We start from the raw sequence: 22,194 nt of genomic DNA on the forward strand, positions 1-22,194 counted from the left end.
GAAGTAAAAGGTATCCAGCACACTCAATTCTTCCTCAAAGGTGGTTCTGCCAATTACATGATGTGGCCCAGGCATCAGATGTATCTCAATCAGAGCCACATTTAGTTCAAGATTTTTGCCCTGCACTACACTCCTGACATACATGACTTCTGTGTAAGTGAGAAATGTGAATGGAGCTAAAAGAGTACATTTTAAGTAAACCTGGCTCCTACTCGGCTCACCCTGTGGTGGGCGCAGTGCCGCTAAGATTCACACCACTGCAAAGGTGGTGATTTATTAAATTTTTTGGTGGGGACCCCAGGAACAGACACCATTCATACCACTCACACACAGAGACATGGTGACTGATGGATTAAACAATAATTAAATTAAATTGAATATATTAAATGAAAAAATGGCAGGATATAATCAACTACACAATGAATACAGCTATCCTGGAAAGAGTCCCATCAAATCCATGTCTAGGCACTCCCCAAGTGCAGTGATGTACACTGGTTGTAACCATCCAGAGGAGAGTCCAGTTTGTGTTTTGTATTGCTGACAGATGGGCACCAACATGGGACCAGACGTCCTTGCGAACCGTCAGCCATCATGCCACCTCCAAGAATTCAAATAATGTCTTTGTGCATCCAAGGTGTCCACCAACTGTAGGAACTTCGATACATGCATTTCAGGCACTACCAATTGATAATGGCAACCCTGAACTTTCATGGGCAGACAACGATACCATGCACCTTGAAGTTCCTGATAATGTATGCGGCCAGGCCTCTTTTCTTCCTTGATTGGCACTCTGATTGTAACGATAGTTAGTTGTACTTGTTTTTAAGAAACAAGTTGAAATGTCCTTACAGACCCTCCTGCGCTTTGCCTCCCTACATAATGGGCTCCCTGAAACATGTAAAATAATCCTGTACTTCATAGAATTGTGCTGCAGTTTTTACTCATAGTACAGTAATGGATTAAAACTGATAAATAACATTATCACAGCTACTACTTTAGCAATAAAGCAGAATTAATTTGGCTTCATTGTATGAAAAATACACCTTCAATTTGGCTATTCACACAAATTTATTTTTCCATGAAACAGTAACTTCATGAGAAAAAAGAACAGTGAAAATGTTAAAGATTGTTTTCTTTTATACTGGGGTATTGCCAAAATAATTGAGAGTAGGATTTCCGGAAGAATGTGAATCGCTCGAGGGAGTCTGGGAGAAGATGCAGATTTTCAGGAGATTTCACAACCTTCTAGGAGCTTTGGGATGTCTGATTACCTGTGCTTGATGCCATCACAGGTTTCAATAAATTTGTGATTTTTCTGCATTTTGCAGCATCAACAAGCAGAACTTTTCTTTTTCCTTACCTCTATTTTAGATCCTTCTGGATGATTTCTCTTCATCGCCTATGGTTTCAATTATTTTGCCTAATCTCCTCCTGTATCTGGTAATGTTTGGTTTTGCATTTATGTTAGAAAAAGGATAAATTATGTGGGGTGCAGGCCGAATCAAATAAAAGACTTGCAAGGTCATCAGGATTTCCCCCAAGCCTCCAGATGGACAGCTCAGACCTGTCAACCACCTTGTAAAATAAGGCATTGCCACTTGGCAAGCACACAAAAGCTTATCAGATGCAATTTTACCCATCAAGATCCAAGTGAGACAATGACAGATGAAGTTGCCTGTACAAAGATCTAAATCACAACAAGACAAAGGACACACTTGGACTATGTACACCTTACTATGTTTTCATTTAAAAAGACCAGTTTTAAAAGCGCCAGCCCTATCACCTTATAAAATAACATCAAATGTAGTTTTGAAAGTCCCCAAAGTCCTACTGTATTCCTCACTACATGGTAACTTATTCCATATGTTTCTCTGTGTAAAGAAAACCTTCCTAATGTTTGTGTGAAATTTACCCTTAACAAGTTTCCAGCTGTGTCCCTGTGTTCTTGATGAACTCATTTTAAAGTCACCGTCTCGATCCACTGGACTAATTCCCTTCATAGTTTTAAACACTTCAATCATGTCTCCTCTTAATCTTCTTTTGCTTTTACCAAACCTAAATAAAAAGGAGTTTGAATTATAACAAGCCACATTTTACTATGGAAGGTAAAGCTAAACAGTTTGAAAATTAGAGCCATGAAGGATTTGTCAAGTTGAATAGCCACCCCCATGCTTCAAATTCAGAGAGTATTTAGGCTTGAAAAAATGTTATCTTTATACGCCAAATAAGATACAACTTTCAGGAATTTCACCCTTAGTTTGCACAGATATTACTTGTGTGTTAAGGGCACCTTTGCAGTGCAGCATAGCATTCAATCAAAATTATCAACCGAGCCAACGTTAAACACATGCATTTAGTTTTATTCAAGTTATTAGTGCTGATGTTTTAATGTGGACATTGTGGTGTCACAGAGTGTGTCCCTGTCACACTGGCATGATGAATTTCTTGAACTTCTAAATGTTAAATACTTCATCGATAGCAAATGGATGGACAGCAATATCTTAATATATTTAAAATGCTGCAGTTTTGCAAAGTTTTTAACAGATCGTTACATGCTGTGCTTGGGAGCTTATCAGCACTGTTAATGCTTAACTATGCCATCCCACTCAGGGATAATTTTAACAAGAATGAAACACCAAATCTGCTCTATATTGAAATAAACTCTGACAATGGATTTGTGTGCAGCAAACTGTTTTTATCTAACATTGCCATGCTTAACATGCAGCTCATCACAGTCTCAATTCACTGGACTAATACCCTTCATAACTGTGAACACAACAATCATGTCTCCTCTTAATCTCCTTTTGCGTAAACTAAAAAGGCTCAGCTCTTTTAATCTTTCCTCACAATTCATCCCCTGCTGTTCTGAAACCAGCCTAGTAACTCCTCTTAATCTCCTTTTGCCTAAACTGTAAAGGCTCAAATGTTTTAATATTTCCTCATAATGCATCCCCTGCTGTCATGGAATCAGCCTAGTAGCTCTTCTCTTGTGTTTTTCCAGTGTTGTTATGTCTTTTTTGTAGTCTGGAGACCAAAACTGTACATAACACTCCAGATGAGGCCCCACCAGTGTGTTATAAAGCTTCAGCAGAACCTCCTGTGACTTATACTCCACACATCAAGGCGCTATATAAACTGTAATTCTGTTAGCCTTCTTAATGGCTTCTGAACACTATCTGGCAGTTGATAGTGTCGCGTTCACTATGACTCCTAAATCCTTCTCATAAGGTGAACTTTTGATTTTCAGACCTCCCGTTATGTATTCAAACCTTACATTTTTATTTCCTGTGTCTAATATTTTACAATTATTTACATTAAACTTCATCTTCTACAACTCTGACCAAGCCTGTCTGCTGTCCAGATTCCTCTGTAATGACCCAACAGATTCTTGATTATGTCCTAGTCTACCTAGCTTGGTATCACCTTCAAACTAAACCAGCTTGTTATTTATATTCCTATCCAAATCATTTATATATATTAAAAATAGCAGTGGCATTAATACTGATCCCCCCCTGCTAGACAGCACTCCTAGCATCAGCCAATTCTGATAAGGTTCTTCACACCATAAACCTCATCTTCCTTAGTCTGAGACAATTTTGCACCCATCTACACACAACACCCTGAAATCCCATTTATTTTAGTTTGATTCTCAACTTCTCATGTGGCACCTTATCAAAAAGTCCAGATAAATAATATTGTGTTCTCCACTTTGATTGTATCCTTTTGTTGCTTCCTCATTGAATTCTAAAATGTTGGTATAATACAACCTCCCTCTTTTGAACCCATGCTGACTCCAGTGTTGCTCAATCATCTTGAATATCCTTTTGTTGATGGCTATTAGTTTGTTAAAAGTGTTTTTCAGAAAAACCTTTATAGACAAACATTTGTCAGGGAGTATGTACTCTCTGTAGAAAGGAACATTATTGAAGCAGTAACTTCATGTCAATGATTCAGCTTATCTCATTTTTACTTTCATGCCTCATGAACCTTTAACATGTCACCAGCCTCTGCCACCATGATCAATGAGTGAAAGCAAGAGACACAGTTTCCTTGGTTGCACATGTATTTTCTTACCAAATTTCTTTTCATTAAATAATGAATGGAAATAACTTGTTTTTAACAGGAAACCTGAACAATGTCATCACAAGATGTCCAAAAGGCTGTCCGGAGCGTCTCCAAAGCAGAAGATGTAAGACAAATGAATGCTCTTATGATGAAACCCTATGCTAATTGGGAAGAGTTTCTGGTGCCAGGTCCACTCTCTATTGCCATTCTAGGGGAGTTGGTGTTCATTTCATCAAATGATGATTTCTCCATTAACAAGAGTCCACCCATAGGTGGGTTCAAATATATCCGCTATCCAGATTCCTTCCGAGCTTGTCTTATGCAGGTGTCAAACAACGGATGGGTGGCTTTTAATGAAGCTCACAAGAACATGGACCAAATCCGACTTCACTCTGGCAATGTACCCAGTTACATGAAAATGGCTGTGAAGACCCTCATGCAAGGTAATCCTGACATAGTGAAAGCACTTCTACCTGGCCAGTTGAAAAACATAGATGACATCGCCACTGAGTGCACTAGACTGGCAATGACAACAGAAGAGAAATTCATGGGTGTCATTCTGCTCATTCAGGAGATGTTAGAAGCCTGCATGAATGCAAAGCAGTTTTATGAGGAAGATTTGAAAAATATCAAAATGAAGTTAGAAGAAGCTAAAATAAAGGAAAAGACTGCAAAATTAGCTGAAGAACTGTCACAGCAGAACCTAGACCGACTGTCCAAACAACTTGACGAGGCTCAAGACCAGTTTAAGACATCCATGGACTCATTGCCTTCAGGCTGGGATCTCATTGGGATGAATTTTGTGGAAGGCATTACAGAGTCAGTGAGTAATCTTGTTACTGGAATGGTTTCAGTTTTCACCGCACCGCGTTCAGAGGCCAAGGGTGTCAAACCTTCAGTTGAAAAATCTGGTAAAAAAGGTCACTTAAATCCCTTGGTTGTTAATGATATTTATGCCAACTCAATACAACTGCTACAATGGGCACAGCAACTGAATGCTTTTGTGGAAAATAATAAAATTAAATGGAAGGAAATATATGATGAGAAAAATGAATCTCTAACATCCAATTGGGTTAAAACACAATTTGAACAAATAGAAAATAAATTAAAAGCCAAAGAGAAGTGTAAACCCCAAGAGAAAGCAATTAAGATATGTCAAGATGGCATCTCTATTTGCTGCAAAATGGCAGAGTACAAACCCCCAAAAGGCTTTACTGATAAAGAAACTAGCAAAATAATTAAAAGAATTAGAAATCTAAAAGACCAAGCAGAAAGGTTTGACTCTGAGAGCAAGTCTTTCACTTCTTCTTCTTCCTTTTCTGTAACTCCTCCAAATATTGCTCAGCAAACTACTGGACAAAAGAAAAGTGCAGGTCAAACCGCTTGTGACAATGCTCGATTCAAAATTGAGCAAAGCCAAGTCCACCTTAAGCAAACACAGGACATGTATGAGAAGAATATGGAGAACCTAAAGAAGAACAACCAGGAGCTGGCTGACATTCTTGTCACCATGCGCAACTGTAATGTAAAGGAGATTGATTTTAACACCGCAGTGAAGATGCTGGTAAAGGGTCTTGATGCCATGGGGCGAGTGAAGGAGCAGTGGGAGAAAATGGTTCGCTTTTTCCAAATGATCTCAAACTTGATCAAAGCTTCCCTGAATAAGCCTTTGAAGCAGTTTGTTGACACAGCTGATTCAGTCTCAAAAATCGAAGGCTATTCCTCGCACTCTTTCATTAAAGATATGATCTACACTTATGCTTTCCAGTCATCCAACATTGCCAGTCTGGTCCATATGATTGCTGGAACTTACACTGAAGTTTCCAATCTTTACCTTATGGATCGTATCAGCAGTCTTGGAAAGCTCATGGCACTGGATCCCAAAAACCCTCAGTTTGAATCTGAACGTGCAAAACTGGCAAGTGACTGCGAGTCTGCAAAGGAGGGGATACTAAATCTTGTGCTGAAGAATAAAAATGATTTTGATCGCCTTTTAAATGCACAAGTCGAGAAAATTGAAAATGGGCTGCAGGCTGTGCTGCCACCAATTGCAGACATGGAGCGTAAGAGGATTGAGAGCAATGTGCAGGCTGGGCTAAAGGAGCTAACCGAGGAGGAAGAGGATCAGTTCGTCTAGAGGAGACCACAGAAAGTCATGGATTGCATTCTGCTTTGCTTCTGCTAAATATAGATAAAGAACTCACTCCTCAGAAAGCTCACTTTAAAAAAATATGCTTTTTCAGGGTTAATCATGATAACCCTTAACAGGTTGTTGAAAGTTAATCTGTATTGAAAAGTTGTAAAGAAATGTTTAAAATATATCAATATATGCTAAGTAACTCCTAAAGCAATGAAACCAGATTGTATGCTAAAAGATGCATTTCCTTGACTTTACTGTTTTCTTGTCCACTTTCTATGAATTACTTTTTTCTGTACAAGAGTGTAAAATAAAAATGTCTTACAACCACGGTGGCTTTGCTGAATTTGTTGACAACTATCTTGTGCTTCATTATTAATTCAGTGTACAGAAAACATTGACATTGATCTTTCTTTCCTTTGGTCTGTGAAAATATAAAGACCTTGACCTGGCATTTAGGAAAGTGGCAATGAAGTTACCTTTACAAAACTGGGAAGACTCCTGGAGCAACATCATAAAGTCATCCATGCTACCATCCCACTGGACAAGTCCCTTTAACCTAAGATACTGCCGGAGGGGACTAATATTCAACCTATCAGTTTACCTCCAGAGTGCAAAGCTATTTCTCTGATGCCAAATTATAAGACAAAATATATATTTTTTTAATTATTTATTTGAAGAAGAATTCACATGGTGCTAAAACATATCCTAACTGCATCAGGGGCTTGAACCTGTAAGAAATCTTTCCCTTTGAGAGTTTTGTTGCTCTCTTGCAATCAAACATGGAGATGACACCACATTGCTTTAACAGGTGTTTTATCGTATGCTGACATTACACATCCATATCCCTAACTGAAACCCAGTTACTTATTTTCCCTGCAGTTACTTTAGTCCCAGCTAGAATATTTCAAATCTTACATTTGTTGTGCATGATGGCCATCAACTGCCAAAAATCTAGTGTTTTGTGCCTCAAAAATCGGAGTTTAATTCCTGTGTTTGTGTGTTGCTTCTCTGTTCTTAATACCAGTCACAGTACTCCATTTTTTTCCACATCTCTGTCATGTGTGGGGTATGATAACCAGCAAAATTAAACTTTTTTTTTTTAAATGATTGTGTGAAGGTGTATAAATATATCCTGACAGCAGACTGACATCTTCACTGGATGCTGATAAGTTTCAAGTTTCCTTATACCCAGCAATGGATGAGGGAGGTCTCTACTGAGCAGAAGTATGTGGACATTACTGCATCTGATAAGAATAAAGAGATGTAAAAGTCTAAATTCCACAGATGATTAATTGAAAGTCAAGTTCAATATTCAAAATAACTTTAAAAATATAAATCTTCTAACTAGGTGTTTGCATCCTTGTACTGCTTTATTTCCAAATTTCTCTTTCTCTAAAGATTAATCTCCTGTTGGGCTGCAGGTTTACACTGCTAATGAGTTCCAGTCTGTTTTATCGTTTACAAAATGACAGATAAATAAAAGTAGGGAGTCTGATTTTTTTATAAATAATAAAACAGTGTACAGAGGAACAAATCACAACCAGAACTGGGAAACACTGCCTTCAACCTTCAATTTTTTCATTCTTATTCAATATATAAATTATCATTAAACATAAATAAAATTAAATTCACTTGACTAATCTGGCGTCAGGTATAATTTCTGGAGGACTTCAGAGGATGCTGTGCTCTGTTTCAACTACAGGTAGTCCCCAGGTTACAGACATCCGACCTACGACATACGAATGGGGCCATAGCTGCGACGCATGCACCTCAGTAACTGCCACTCTGTCATCTTTGGCCTGGGGATGCTGCAAGCGGTGGCTGGACAGAAGCTGGAGGGGGTCGATTTCGCTGCTCGCACAGTGTAGTGGCTGTCGGCCGGCTCCCGGCGGCAAGTGGTTTCACTGCCTGCCCACCACACACGGCTGCCCCGTTCATTCTAGGTGGGCGGCTGGTAATGCTGCAAGTGGTGATCCTGTTGTGGCTGAACGGAGGCCATTGAGGGTGAACGGGGAAGCGGGGGGTAGCATTGTAGTGTGCCTCGGATGGCTGCGTGCTGAATGGGGGCAGTGGTGCGGTGGACACTACAGGCAGCATACTCTAGTTCAGGTGACTGTGATGTGGGATGGTGATGAACCGCCCCTCGCTGCCCCCATTCATTCTCAATAGCAAGCCTGCTTGTACTGTTGCGCACATAGCAGGAAGTTGTCTCTCGTCAGTACAGCATGGTCCAGATCTAATTCTGCAGATCCAGATCGTCTGGATGACTTTGATTTATGCGGGGACGATTCCAGTTCGGCGCAAAGACGATTCTTCATGTCGTCAGTTTGCACGTTTCTCGATGGTCCGGGATTTTTTGGGTGATTTTCTATGTAATAAACTGAATAAGTTATAGCGTAATGAAAATTGCATAATTAGATCTGGACCACCCTATACATCAGACGTGTTGACGACTGGTGCCTTCCTGCTGTGATAGCGTGTACAGTGCTGTGCAGAAGAGCTCATCTTAACCTTTTGCCTTCACCCTTCAACAATGTCTCTGAAACACAAATCTGATGCAAGTGCTGGTGATATAGTAAAGAAGAGAAAAACCATCACCTTTGAAAATAAAGTAGAAATAATAAAAAGGTCAGTAAGAGGTGAAACTCCATCATTCATTGGCAGAGCACTTGGTTACAGTCGGTCAACAATAACATTTATTAAAGTAATGTACCTGTTCCGACTTACATACTGTGATGGATGGCCGGCTACATATTCCGGCCCTCACCCCCAGGCCGCCAGGAGGAGCTCTCCTGACAGCATGAACGTGCCCCGAATTCCAGCAGGGCCTCATGGACTTTGTAGTTTTTATGCACAGCCCTGCTGGATACCTTGGGGACCACCGGGAGTCACTGTAGGGAGGTTCGTGGACTCTTACGTGCCCTATAACCCGGAAGTATGTCATGATCACATGACAAGAAGAAACGACGTGCTTCCGGGTTGAAGAAAAGGACTGTTTACCCTGGCCCGGAAGTAATAAGGACTTGTTGGTTTTGGAACAGGAACACCTCCGGGTCAGGGGGTATAAAGGACCATGGGAAAGCCCAGACATTGAGCTGAGCTGGGAGGTAGGGTGGCTAAGTGTCTGGGAGTGGAGGAATTGTATTGTAGTAGTGATTGGTATTTATATGAGTAGTGTGGAGTGGAGGGTGCTTTGTGCACGTAATTGTCACAAAATAAAGAAGTCTTGGACTTTTACCTGGTGTTTGCAGTGGTACCTGAGGGTTCCAGAGGTGGATCAGAACCTCTACTGCTACAATACAAATTCAACTTAAGTACAAACCTACAGTCCCTATCTCGTACGTAACCCGGGGACTGCCTGTATTCTTTGACATTTCCTTCAAATGTAGAGCTATAGCTCTTCCAAGAGTCGATGTACTAATGTGCAACCTTGAAAGCATTTTCTGCATCATCCACTGCCTTCTGAGTACCACCAAGTATTGCTATTCCTGTAAATAAAAAAATGGGAAAATATTAACTCTAAGTGGGGAGAGGCAAGGGGAGAGACGCATATGCCAGATACCACTGACCAAACTATAATAGAAAGACCAGTTTGTATTGGTCGTGGGGATGCTAAGATTCACACCTCCCAAAGATGGTGATTTATTTATTTTATTACCGAGATCCCAGGCACACATCCAGCACCCCAGTATGCTCACACTGCACCCACAGAGACACTGATTGGCTGATCAATGAATCAATGAATAATAAGGATAAAGGATATATCAATCAAACAATGAAAAGAAAAAACAATATTATACAAAAACATGTATGCAAACGTCCTCCCTAGATTTCATAAGGTAATAATTATTTATGATTATTACACAGCAAACAATAAACACAAAGTCCAACACAGTCCAGTAAAGCAGAAACAAATGACAATGGAGAGTAGAATGAAAAAGCCCTGTGATCAGCCTTCCGAAGGAAATGTAAAGTTTTGTCCTACCAGGTTCCCATTTCTCAGTGTGAAGATTTGATGTGATTGGGAGCACTCTCCAGACGGAAAGGAAACCAACCAAGATAAATCCAATGGAGTGAGTGATGAATAAAAGCAAAAACAGATGATTGCAATTTCTTTGGCATCTTTGGTTTCTTTTTAAAGGGCCTGCTTAATGAAACTTCTTTGCCAGCATCCCCTGTGCCCTTCGAATCTGCCCAATAGCATAATAACACCAGGGCTGCCTGGAGTTGCAGGCTATTTTACGGAGTGGTGCTACAACACGGTAAATGACATCATGGCAGAACCCCATGTACGTATTTATCTAATGTCATCTATTGACAATAAAGCCTTTAGATAGGCAAATAAAAGGTATCTCAACATTTAATCTTGGTTATTCACCGAACTGAAAAAACAATTGTACATTGTGATGGAAACTGTAATGTTAGTGAGCCCCAAACCCCCAAACACGAACACACAGTGAGTCCCGGGTTCAAATAATGGAAGGTTTATTAAACAATTCCTCCACACAACACCACCACACTGCCCTCCTCCAGTCGAGTGTTGATTCACGTCCTCCCGGCTCTAACTCACCTGAGTAAGGGAGTGAGGTCCATTTTATTAAGGACTCAGGAGTACTTCTGGTGCCAGGGCCACTGCCCGATGGAAATACTTCTGGCTTATATGAGAGTCCATTACAGCAGGGCGCTTGTCTTCCTGTAACACCCTCTTGCGGCGCCAAGTGACCCCTGCTGGGCTGCTATGGCGAATTACATCTCCCAGCATGCCCTGCTGGATTCTCACTGGGTACTGATATCCATGGCTGCTGCCATCTAGCATGCTGAGGGAGTAAAAAGCCCCCAGCGACATCTTTCCTTTCCAGTGGGCTGTCTGTCCATCTCTTCTGGTCCTCATACGCCTATCTGCCTCTTAGGAGCCTCCTGTCCGGGTAAGGAACCATTCCCTATTCTAGCCAGCATGTCCATCCAGCCTATGTGGCATATACAACATACACAAAAACAGGCAAGGAAAGCTGAACATTCTGTGAAAGAAAAATTAACTGCTTGCAAGCTACTTAGGGTTAATAGCTGACAAAGCCATTTTGCTCTAACGGCAGGTTATTCATACAGGCATCTGTCATAAGACAGGGTGCAGTAAGCTGACCTAGTTAAATTTCCAGTTTCTTAGGAATGCGTCTATTTGACACAAGAAAGATGGGCTTTTCTTCTTTAGGGTCTATCTGACAAGTGAAAAAAAATAAGAACAGATGGCCCATTAGCATAATAAAATAAAATGCTTAAGTAAACAATATTATGTTTTTTAATAAATAAGGGGAAGGGGGAGGAAGAAGAAATTATAAAAAGTCAATAGAAAAAAACATAACTTTGCTCTTCTGTCTTGCAACGTAAAATCCAGGTACTTATCTGTGACTGAATAAAAATCTAATTGATTGAACTATTCCTGTCTTCATCAAGGGGGTTTTCTTCTGCAATTCCGCTGACCGATCATTGCTGTTCAAACACACAAGAAGACATAAGAATTTAGTTTAGCCAATTATCCTGATCTGTGTATCTTTAAGAGTGTGGTGAGGAAAATCCCACAAAGATGACCCTGAGGCAATTATTGTTAATGAAATTTGATTCATGACACAGCAACACGACCCATGACACTCCAATGGAGTAAAAACTGAGCAAATGATGAAGAGCAACATTATAAACAGAAAGACATAAATGTTTAATGGCACAAAAGCAAGTCTGGAAGTTATGGCAGTCATTCACTGGGAATCATCCAAATGAAAAAGAAAAAAGCAGAAGAAAAAGAAACATCTACAGTAGTACTAGCTGTCAGGTTATGTATTATGTTGTATTGAAGTGCTTTTCTCTGCTGTTATAATTCCTATAAGACAGGCCTGCATACCATGGAGTAATGAATGCAAAGAAAGCCCTTTGACAATGCTAAACGTCTTTAAACATTTCAAACAAGATGAATCTCAAGAAAAGATTTGTTGAAAATGTGTTCAGTGTTATTCAGCCACTTTTATCAATGATAGAAATTGCTTTTGGTTTAATGTTATTCTATAGCTGCATATCTTTCTAATAAACTGTAGTCTATAAACCATATTAATTGTATTTATCCTTGTTAGAAACATCACAGTGACTTAACACAAGAGCCCTGCAAATCTATTCCACTTTAATATTGTACATTTTGTACATTTGTGTTTCTGCGTAGTTGAGTAGTAATTTTCTCAAACTAAATAAAAATTGCCTTAGTCAGTGGGTGGACCTCTCTGGCAGTGTCTTAAATTGGTTTGAATCCTACCTGGCAGGGAGAAAATTCTTTGTTAGTTGTGGTAATTACAACTCAAAGACACATGATATTCTATCTGGTGTTCCACAAAGCTCTATCCTGGGTCCGCTGCTCTTCTCAATCTACATGCTTCCGTTAGGTCAGATTATCTCAGGGCACAACGTGAGCTACCACAGCAATGCTGATGACACACAACTGTATTTATCAATAGCACCTGATGACCCCGATTCTCTTGATTCACTAACACAATGTCTGACTTGTATTTCAGAATAAAGAGAAAACTGAAATCTTAGTGATTGGCAATAATGGATACAATGAGGCTATTAGAAATAAACTGGATAAATTAGGATTAAAAGTCAAGATGGAGGTAAAAAGCTTAGGGGTAACTGTTGACTGTAATCTGAATTTTAAATTGCATATTAATCAGATCACTATTACAGCATTTTTTCACTTAAGAAACATAGCAAAAGTTAGACCTCTTATATCATTGAAAGATGCTGAGAAATTAGTTCATGTGTTTGTTTTCAGTCGACTAGATTACTGTAATGCACTCCTCTCAGGAATACTGTACCCAAAAAAGACATAAATCATTTGCAACTAGTGCAGAATGCAGCTGCTAGAATCCTAACCAGGAAAAGAAAACCCGAGCACATTTCTCCAGTTTTGATATCACTACACTGGTTACCTGTGTCATTCAGGATTGACTTTAAAATTCTGCTTATGGTTATAAAGCCTTAAATAATCTTGCCCCATCTTATATATTGGAATGTCTGACATCGTATATTCCAAATCGTAACCTCAGATCCTCAAATGAGCGTCTCCTTAGAATTCCAAGAGCAAAACTTAAAAGAAGTGGTGAGGTGGCCTTCTGCTGTATTGTACCTAAAATCTGGAATAGCCTGACAATAGGAATTCGCCAGGCTAGTACAGTGGAGCACTTTAAAAAACTGCTGAAAACACATTATTTTAACATGGCCTTCTCATAACTTCACTGTAATTTAATCCTGATACTCTGTATATCCAGTTCATTATAATAACTCTTCATGGTGGCTCTAAAATCTGTACTAACCCCTACTCTCTCTTCTGTTTCCTTTTCCAGTGTCCTTGGCACAAGCCACCACCATCTACTCAAAGCACCATGATGTTCCCACAGTGATGGATTAAAAGCCATATGTCTGCATGACCATCATCATCAAGTCCTTCCGTGAGAACCCTAAATACAAAGAGGACTATTTCATTTATGTTAGGTAGAATGCCCAGAGGGAACTGGGCGGTCTCGTGGCCTGGAACCCCTGCAGATTTTATTTTTTTTCTCCAGCCGTCTGGAGTTTTTTTTTGTTTTTTCTGTCCCCCCTGGCCATCAAACCTTACTCTTTTTCTATGTTAACTAATGTCTTATTTTAATTTCTTATTTTGTCTTTTATTTTTATTTTATTTCTTCATTATGTAAAGCACTTTGAGCTACTTTTTATAAAAATTTGCTATATAAATAAATGTTGTTGTTGTTGTTGTTGTTGGGGTGTTTTTGTATCTCTACTGGAGTGATGTTCATCACCATCACTTTGAAAGATCTAATTTAGCCTGTGTCATTTGTGCAGAACTGGGATCAATTGTGAGGCAAGGGAGGTGGGACTTCCACTTTTTAAGGGCCAGCCAGTACTGTTTTTGGTGTGCGGGACACTGGGTTGAACTTGGAGATGTTTGTGTGCAACACCCTGACAGCAAGTGCTGCTTTTTGGCCTTTCCAAATTTCCAAATGATTTACACTGAATACTTTCAGTGGGTGCTTTGCCTGAACTGACAGAATCCAGGACTGATGGTACAACTAGTGCGAAGGAGAGAGGTGCAGCAAGTGAGATAAGACATCAGGGAATTGGCCAGCTTGTATTTCCAATTGACTTCTTCATGTTGTCCAGGTTTGCAACGTACTTGAGGCCCAGAAGATGTGAGCACCCCCATTGTTGTCTTCTTTGTGAAGATATAGACACTTACCGTAGCTTGCCATGTTCACATAAATAGAATAGAGTGGAGAGTCCTATTCTTGCAATGTGCGTGTGTCGTTTTAGGAGCTGATGGAGCCGCCCCTTGAGATGAACTTATGTGGAGGATCACCTCTGGATGCAGGTTTGAGCTGAACAAATAAAAATGTTTGTGCCTGCAACTGCCAGGGTTTTGCACAGAATGGATGACAAACATTAGAGACTGAGACCAGCAAGTATTTGTTCAAGTGCAATTTACATTGGTATTGAATTGTTCTCTTCTGTTTCATAGATGTTGATGATGTTCATGTTTTTAAAAATCAGGTTATTAAGATTGTATTTTTAATTGTTCTCTATGGTGGTTGCTCATCCTTGTAAAGAGAAAAGAACCTGTGTTTAGTAGCAGTCTGGAGAATAATTTAACTTTGGATACCAGTTTTCCCCCCTTAAGTGGGTGGCCTAGTGGGTCAGTTATTCTTTGCGTACTGAGTGGGGTAGAGTGCAGGGGAGTTAGGCACCCAGGCACCCCATGCTGGTAATATATATATATATATATACAAAATTGATTGACTTTGAGGGCCAAATTGTGATCACTAGACATGTGGGACAGAGAATCTGCAAAAGTCTAGTCTTAAAAGGTGTTCCTGGGTATGCAGTGGTTAGTACCTACCCAAGTGGTCCAAGCAAGGACAACTGGTGAACCGGCAGCAAGGTCATGGGCACCCAAAGCTCATTGATGCACATGGGGAGTGAAGGCTAGGCTATCTGGTCTGATCCCACAGAAGAGCGACAGTACCACAGATTCCTGAAAAACTTAATGTTGGCCATGAGAGAAAGGTGTCAGATTACACAGTGCATCACATCTTGTTGTGTGTTGGGTTACATAGCCACACATCGGTCAGACCCCTGTCCACGGCAGAAGTACATACAATGTGCACATGGCCATCAAAATTGGACCATGAAGCAATGGAACAAGGTAGACGGATCTGAAAAAATATTTTCTTTTAGATCAAGTCCGTCATTTTCCTGGGGAAGAGATGATAGCAGAACACACTATGGGAAGAAGGTAAGCCAGCGCAGGCAGTGTGATGCTTTCAGCAATGTTCTGCTGGGAAATCTTAACTCCTGGCATTCATATGGATGTTACTTTGACATGTAGCACTTACCTAAAGATTGTTACAGACCACATACACCTCTTCAAGGCAACAGTATTTCTTGGTGGTAGTGGGCCCTTTCAGCAGAATAATGCTCCCTGCATCTCTACAAAAATGATTATGGAATTGGACTTGGTCTCCAAATTCTCCAGATCTAAATTCAATTGAGCATATGTGGGGTGGGGGCGGCACAGTGGCGCAGTGGGTAGCGCTGCTGCCTCGCAGTTAGGAGACCCGGGTTCGCTTCCTGGGTCCTCCCTGTGTGGAGTTTGCATGTTCTCCTCGTGTCTGCGTGGGTTTCCTCCGGGTACTCCAGTTTCCTCCCACAGTCCAAAGACATGCAGGGTGGGTGGACTGGCGCCCTGCCCGGGGTTTATTTCCTGCCTTGCGCCCTGTGTTGGCTGGGATTGGCTCCAGCAGACCCCCGTGACCCTGTAGTTAGAATATAGTGGGTTGGATAATGGATGGATGGATGTGTGGGGTGCGCTGGAAAAATAAGTTTGATCCATGGAGTCTCCACCTCGCAACTTTCAGGACTGAAAGAATCTAATGCTAACATCTTGGTAACAGATATAAGCAGGACATCTTCAGAGGTCATGCGGAGTCCAAGCCTAGATGGGTGGCATGAGAGGGACCTACATAATATTAAGCAGGTGTTTAAAATGTTGTGGCTGATCAGTGTGTACAGTATATATATATATGATACAGTACCTGCCAAATAATACAAAGGGTACACAGCATGTGTTTTGCCCTCATTGGGGGTCATCAGGTGTACGCACCTTTGCTTCCCTTATGGGGATCTAACCTCGGATGTCTGTGCCTGAGGCAAAGCTTCTGATCGTGTGCCACAGCAGCTTACAGGATGAAGATCGGAGTATGACATTCATAGGTCTGAATCCATAAAAGTAGCATTTTTAGTGCTTTATTTTATTTCTCCATACAAAATGTTTTATTTAAATATTATAGCAATATTATACTAAAGGGGAGAGGAGAATTGATGTGGTTTGTCTTGATTGCAGCATTTACTTTATCTCAATCAAAAACTGTAATATTTTGGTTTGTCTCTGCTCAGCTTCTGGTTAAGTTTACTTTATTTGGCTTTTATGATAACTTAATTTTGAAGTAATATAGGTAGGTCTGTGCATGGTTGATTTAAACAAATCTACTGTATACAACAAAAGAAAATGAAAATGCATCTTCATGTATATTGATTTGAAAGCTTGCTATTCCATAATAATTCAGAGATTACAAACAGTCCCCAAAGTGCAGCCCAGAACATTCTGTATTGTGTCTTTATTTCTTTTCTATCTTGTGATGTGACTTTATCGTAATAATGCAAACTGCACAGTGTTTGTCACTGTTGCTTGCATTTTCTATAAAATTATACTGGTATTTCTTTTATGTGTGAAAATCTAATAAGTTAATTTACACAAAATTATTACACCTGGCAAGTATAAGAATTGGAAAAATGAATAAAAAATACATTAAAAAGTCTTAAAAAAAAGGACTACATCTCTCTGAAGAAAACAAGACATTAATTATTGAATGCATATCGAAAACAATTATAGATTTTTTCCCCCCCTAATACTCTGGTGTATTTTATTTATATGAACAACATTTGACCCAGAAACTCTCAATGAGACTTTTATATATAGATAAGGTGTTTATGTTACATACATGTTAAAATACTTATAATTAAAGTAGAAGAAACTTCACAAAAACCTTTTTTACAACCAATCTGTTTGGGACTGCATATATATATATATATATATATATATCCATCTATTTTCCAACCCGCTGAATCCGAACACAGGGTCACGGGGGTCTGCTGGAGCCAATCCCAGCCAACACAGGGCACAAGGCAGGAACCAATCCTGGGCAGGGTGCCAACCCACCGCAGGACACACACAAACACACCCACACACCAAGCACACACTAGGGCCAATTTAGAATCACCAATCCACCTAACCTGCATGTCTTTGGACTGTGGGAGGAAACCGGAGCACCCGGAGGAAACCCACGCAGACACAGGGAGAACATGCAAGCTCCACGCTTGAGGACCCGAGAAGCGAACCCAGGTCCCCAGGTCTCCCAACTGCGAGGCAGCAGTGCTACCCACTGTGCCACCCATATATATATATATATATATATATATATATATATATATATATATATATATATATATATATATATATATACAGTATATGTATACTGTGGTGGGCTGGCGCCCTGTCCGGGGTTTATTTCCTGCCTTGCACCCTGTGCTGGCTGGGATTGGCTCCAGCAGACCCCCGTGACCCTGTAGTTAGGATATAGTGAGTTGAATAATGGATATATCTTCTTATATAATACACTACCGTGGCTGTTCGTTTGTCTGTCCAGGATTTTAAATCACCTGTAGCTCGCAAACCGTTTCACCTATTGACTTGAAATTTGGTATACATATACTACGTGACGCCCACTATCCGTTTTCGGGGTGATGAATTTTATTCCTCTTTTTATTTTTATTTTATTTTATTGTAGAATCAACTCTCAGCAGGGCGCAGCAGGGCGGCAGTGAGGCACATGCGTACGGGCGCCGTTCTCATTCTCTACCACCTTCGCTAATCATTCTTGAGGCAGATTGAAGACTTAAGTGAAAAATTAAAGAAAACGTACTAAGTAATTGCAACACAAAAACTAATAATCAGTTTTAATGCGAAAAGATGCCAATGAAAGAAGAGAAGCAGCGGGCCGCTAGGATGGAGTAAAGAAGAGCTGCTCAGGAAGCAGCAAGCGCATCAACCTCTGAGCAAACGAATGATAAACGTACAGAGAAAGAAAGAGGAGGAATACTATAAGTCAAGTGTATTCACTGCAGTACGCTGTTACTGGTATAAATACAGTATATATATATATATATATATATAAGTAGCATGTACCTCTTTTTCAGTATATTAATTACTATTCATCTGATCCCTCTTCATAACATATTGGAGTATATGCAAATTGCCATCATAAAAACTGAGGCAGCAAAGTTTGTGAAAATTAATATTTGTGTCTCAAGACTTTATTCTCAAAACTTTTGGCCATGACTGTATTTAAGGAAGAAGTCAAGGCTTTCCTTGTTATTGCAAGAAAAAAAGAGGAATTAGATAGATAGATAGATAGATAGATAGATAGATAGATAGATAGATAGATAGATAGATAGATAGATAGATAGATAGATAGATAGATAGATAGATAGATAGATAGATACTTTATTGATCCCAGGGGGAAATTCACATTCTCCAGCAGCAGCATACTGATACAAAAAAACAATATGAAATTAAAGAGTGATAACAATGCAGATAAAAACAGACAATAACTTTATATAATGTTAATATTTACCCCCCGGGTGGAATTGAAGAGTCACATAGTGTGGTGGAGGAACGATATCCTCAGACTGTCAGTGGAGCAGGATGGTGACAGCAGTCTGTCGCTGAAGCTGCTCCTCTGTCTGGAGATGATCCTGTTCAGTGGATGCAGTGGATTCTCCATGACTGACAGGAGTCTGCTTAGCACCCGTCGCTCTGCCATAGATGTCAAACTGTCCAGCTCCATGCCTACAATAGAGCCTGCCTTCCTCACCAGTTTGTCCAGGCGTGAGGCGTCCCTCTTCTTTATGCTGCCTCCCCAGCACACCACCGCGTAGAAGAAGGCGCTCGCCACAACCGTCTGATAGAACATCTGCAGCATCTTATTGCAGATGTTGAAGGATGCCAGCCTTCTAAGGAAGTATAACCGGCTCTGTCCTTTCTTACACAGAGTATCAGTATTGGCAGTCCAGTCTAATTTATCATCCAGCTGCACTCCCAGGTATTTATAGGTCTGCACCCTCTGCACACAGTCACCTCTGATGATCACAGGGTCCATGAGTGGTCTGGGCCTCCTAAAATCCACCACCAGCTCCTTGGTTTTGCTGGTGTTCAGGTGTAGGTGGTTTGAGTCACACTATTTAACAAAGTCATTGATTAGGTCCCTATACTCCTCCTCCTGCCCACTCCTGATGCAGCCCACGATAGCAGTGTCATCAGCGAACTTTTCCATGTGGCAGGACTCCAAGTTGTATTGGAAATCCGATGTATATAGGCTGAACAGGACCGGAGAAAGTACAGTCCCCTGTGGCGCTCCTGTGTTGCTGACCACAATGTCAGACGTGCAGTTCCCAAGACGCACATACTGAGGTCTATCTGTAAGATAGTCCACGATCCATGCCACCAGGTATGAATCTACTCCCATTTCTGTCAGCTTGTCCCTAAGGAGCAGAGGTTGGATTGTGTTGAATGCGCTACAGAAGTCCAGAAACATAATTCTTACAGCACCACTGCCTCTGTCCAAGTGAGAGAGGGATCAGTGTAGCATATAGATGATGGCATCCTCCGCTCCCACCTTCTCCTGATATGCAAACTGCAGAGGGTCGAAGGCGTGGTGAAGCAGCAGCTTCTCCATGGTCTTCATCACATGTGATGTCAGAGCAACAGGCTGAAAGTCATTCAGCTCACTAGGACGTGATACCTTTGGGACTGGGGTGATACAAGATGTTTTCCAAAGCCTCTGGACTCTTCCCCTGTTCCAGGCTCAGGTTGAAGATGCGCTGTAGAGGACCCCCCAGCTCCGATGCACAGACCTTCAGCAGTCGTGGCGATACTCCATCTGGACCTGCTGCTTTGCTTGCACGAAGTCTCCTCAGCTCTCTGCTCACCTGCTCTGTTGTAATTATGGGTGGGGATGTCTCTCCTATGCTGGTATCAGCAGAAGGATGTGTGGAGGGTGCAGTACTCTGAGGTGAGAGTGAGAGTGGGTTAGAGTGGTCAAACCTGTTAAAGAAGTTGTTCATTTGGTTTGCTCTCTTCACGTCTCTCTCGATGGTGGCACCCCGCTTCGAGCTGCAGCCAGTGATGATCTTCATCCCATCCCACACTTCCTTCATGCTGTTATTCTGCAACTTCTGCTCCAGCTTTCTCCTGTACTGCTCCTTTGCTGCCCTGAGCTGGACTCAGAGTTCCTTCTGCACGCGCTTGAGCTCATGCTGATCACGTAATAAATGAAGATAAAGCAATTCTACCTCGTGAGTAGTTTGTCACACTGTTATTTTGTTTTGCAGTCCCACTCCTAACACAGTAAAATCAAAAGAGTTACATGCTTTACATGCAATTAATATTTCCCTGCTTAATAAAACTGGATGGATTCACTGACATCGTCACAGATAGCTTTCAGGTGGGCATTCTCTTCTTTCAGTTGCTTGATCATTGGCTCAACATGCAGCTGGAAGAGCTCCAGGTTCTTTTGTTTACATAGATATTCGGTGATATCATGTAAAATATTAATTAATGGATCAAAGTAAATGACGATCCTGGTTTGCACCTCCGCTGCCTGCATTTTCCCAGCCAGTGTGCTCAGGTAAAAGGTGGCATCCTTTAGCTTCTTCTGAACCTCACCCATCTTTAGGCGAACCTCAGACAGGTTCTCCAACTCACATGAAATTTCCTGCAAGCGCCCACTGATTAAATCAATATAATTTTTTTGGAGGTTTATTTTCATTTTGTAATCTGAGATTTTTGACTTATGCTTAGAAACTTCACTTTTCCAACTGTCTGCATTTTCTTGTGCAACTCTCTCAGCATGCTCAGCATTTTCAATGGCCATTCGAACAGCATCAATCATTTTTGATCCTGTAAATAGATATATAAGAGTGGATACGCTTGTTAAAATGTGTCTCTGTGCATTTAAATTTAAACATTTAGGCATGAAACGCGTGAATATCTCACTTAGTGGAAAAACAGTGTGGTATCCATTAAAAAAATACTATAAAACTTACAGAACTGTGCCACAGGAAATTACACTGACGACCACAGTGTTAAAAAAATACCTGTAAACCTGCACATAACAGAACCAGTGCCTAATGACTGAGGTCTTGTCCAACCGTTAAAAACTGGAATGTTTCTATTCCAAGATAATCCAACGACACAGAAATGTCAACACTCAAGTTTCTCATCCTGCAAGCACAGCACAATTAAATAGCCAAACGTCTTCCTGAATATATTCTGAAATAATTAAGGTTAGAATTGACCATTTTCCACTAGGGCTGAATCATTCTTTTCTCTGAAACTTATAAATCTGATATTTTTGGAATGTCAAGATTAAATGATAATGTACCCAAAATAGTCTGCAAATAAAATCTCCCAATGCTTCTTAACATTAATGCCTGATTGAAGCAGTCACTCAGTAAGCCCATGAGCAACCCACAGTTACTCTAAGCTGTAATTCAATACCCAGCAGTGAAAATAAATGCATTAGAATAGCTTCACCGCTCTTCACGTGATGGCTCTCTCTTCATCTTTATCTTTAGGTTTAAAGCTGGATCAGTAGGAGTGCACGGCAGTAATCTAGTCAGCTAAATGTAAAAGCATTAATTAATTTTTCAGCAAATCTGAAACTTTGTTAAACAAAACCTGGCAAGTTTCCCTCACCATCCACCTACCTCTATTCGAGAAAAAATATTGAACAGTCTTGAGGACTCATATAGCATCTTCTTAATACATAAAAACATTT

The 22,194-nt window shown here is 40.6% G+C and overlaps 3 protein-coding genes across 9 annotated transcripts in view; 2 read left to right on the top strand and 1 right to left on the bottom strand.

Moving 5' to 3' along the window:
* Positions 1–22,194, top strand: part of LOC114653822 (aerolysin-like protein) — a 989,661-nt gene that overhangs the window by 252,930 nt on the left and 714,537 nt on the right. The window lies entirely within an intron of this gene.
* The window catches only part of LOC114653829 (uncharacterized), a 192,674-nt gene that overhangs the window by 86,355 nt on the left and 84,125 nt on the right, over positions 1–22,194 (top strand). Inside the window, exon 3 of one of the 7 annotated variants that reach the window (XM_051928977.1) lies at positions 4,338–4,508. The exons of 4 other annotated variants lie outside the window; for them this stretch is intronic. In XM_051928977.1, coding sequence (XP_051784937.1) covers positions 4,338–4,508 — 171 coding nt within the window. Of the gene's footprint in view, positions 1–4,253; positions 6,554–22,194 lie in introns of those variants that run through there. 2 more of the 7 variants (XM_051928975.1, XM_051928980.1) reach the window with 2 other exon arrangements.
* The window catches only part of LOC114653995 (uncharacterized), a 77,913-nt gene that overhangs the window by 45,456 nt on the left and 10,263 nt on the right, over positions 1–22,194 (bottom strand). The gene's annotated exons all lie outside the window — the stretch shown is intronic.

The sequence above is a fragment of the Erpetoichthys calabaricus genome, chromosome 6, assembly GCF_900747795.2.
Source record: "Erpetoichthys calabaricus chromosome 6, fErpCal1.3, whole genome shotgun sequence".
Taxonomy (NCBI): domain Eukaryota; kingdom Metazoa; phylum Chordata; class Cladistia; order Polypteriformes; family Polypteridae; genus Erpetoichthys; species Erpetoichthys calabaricus.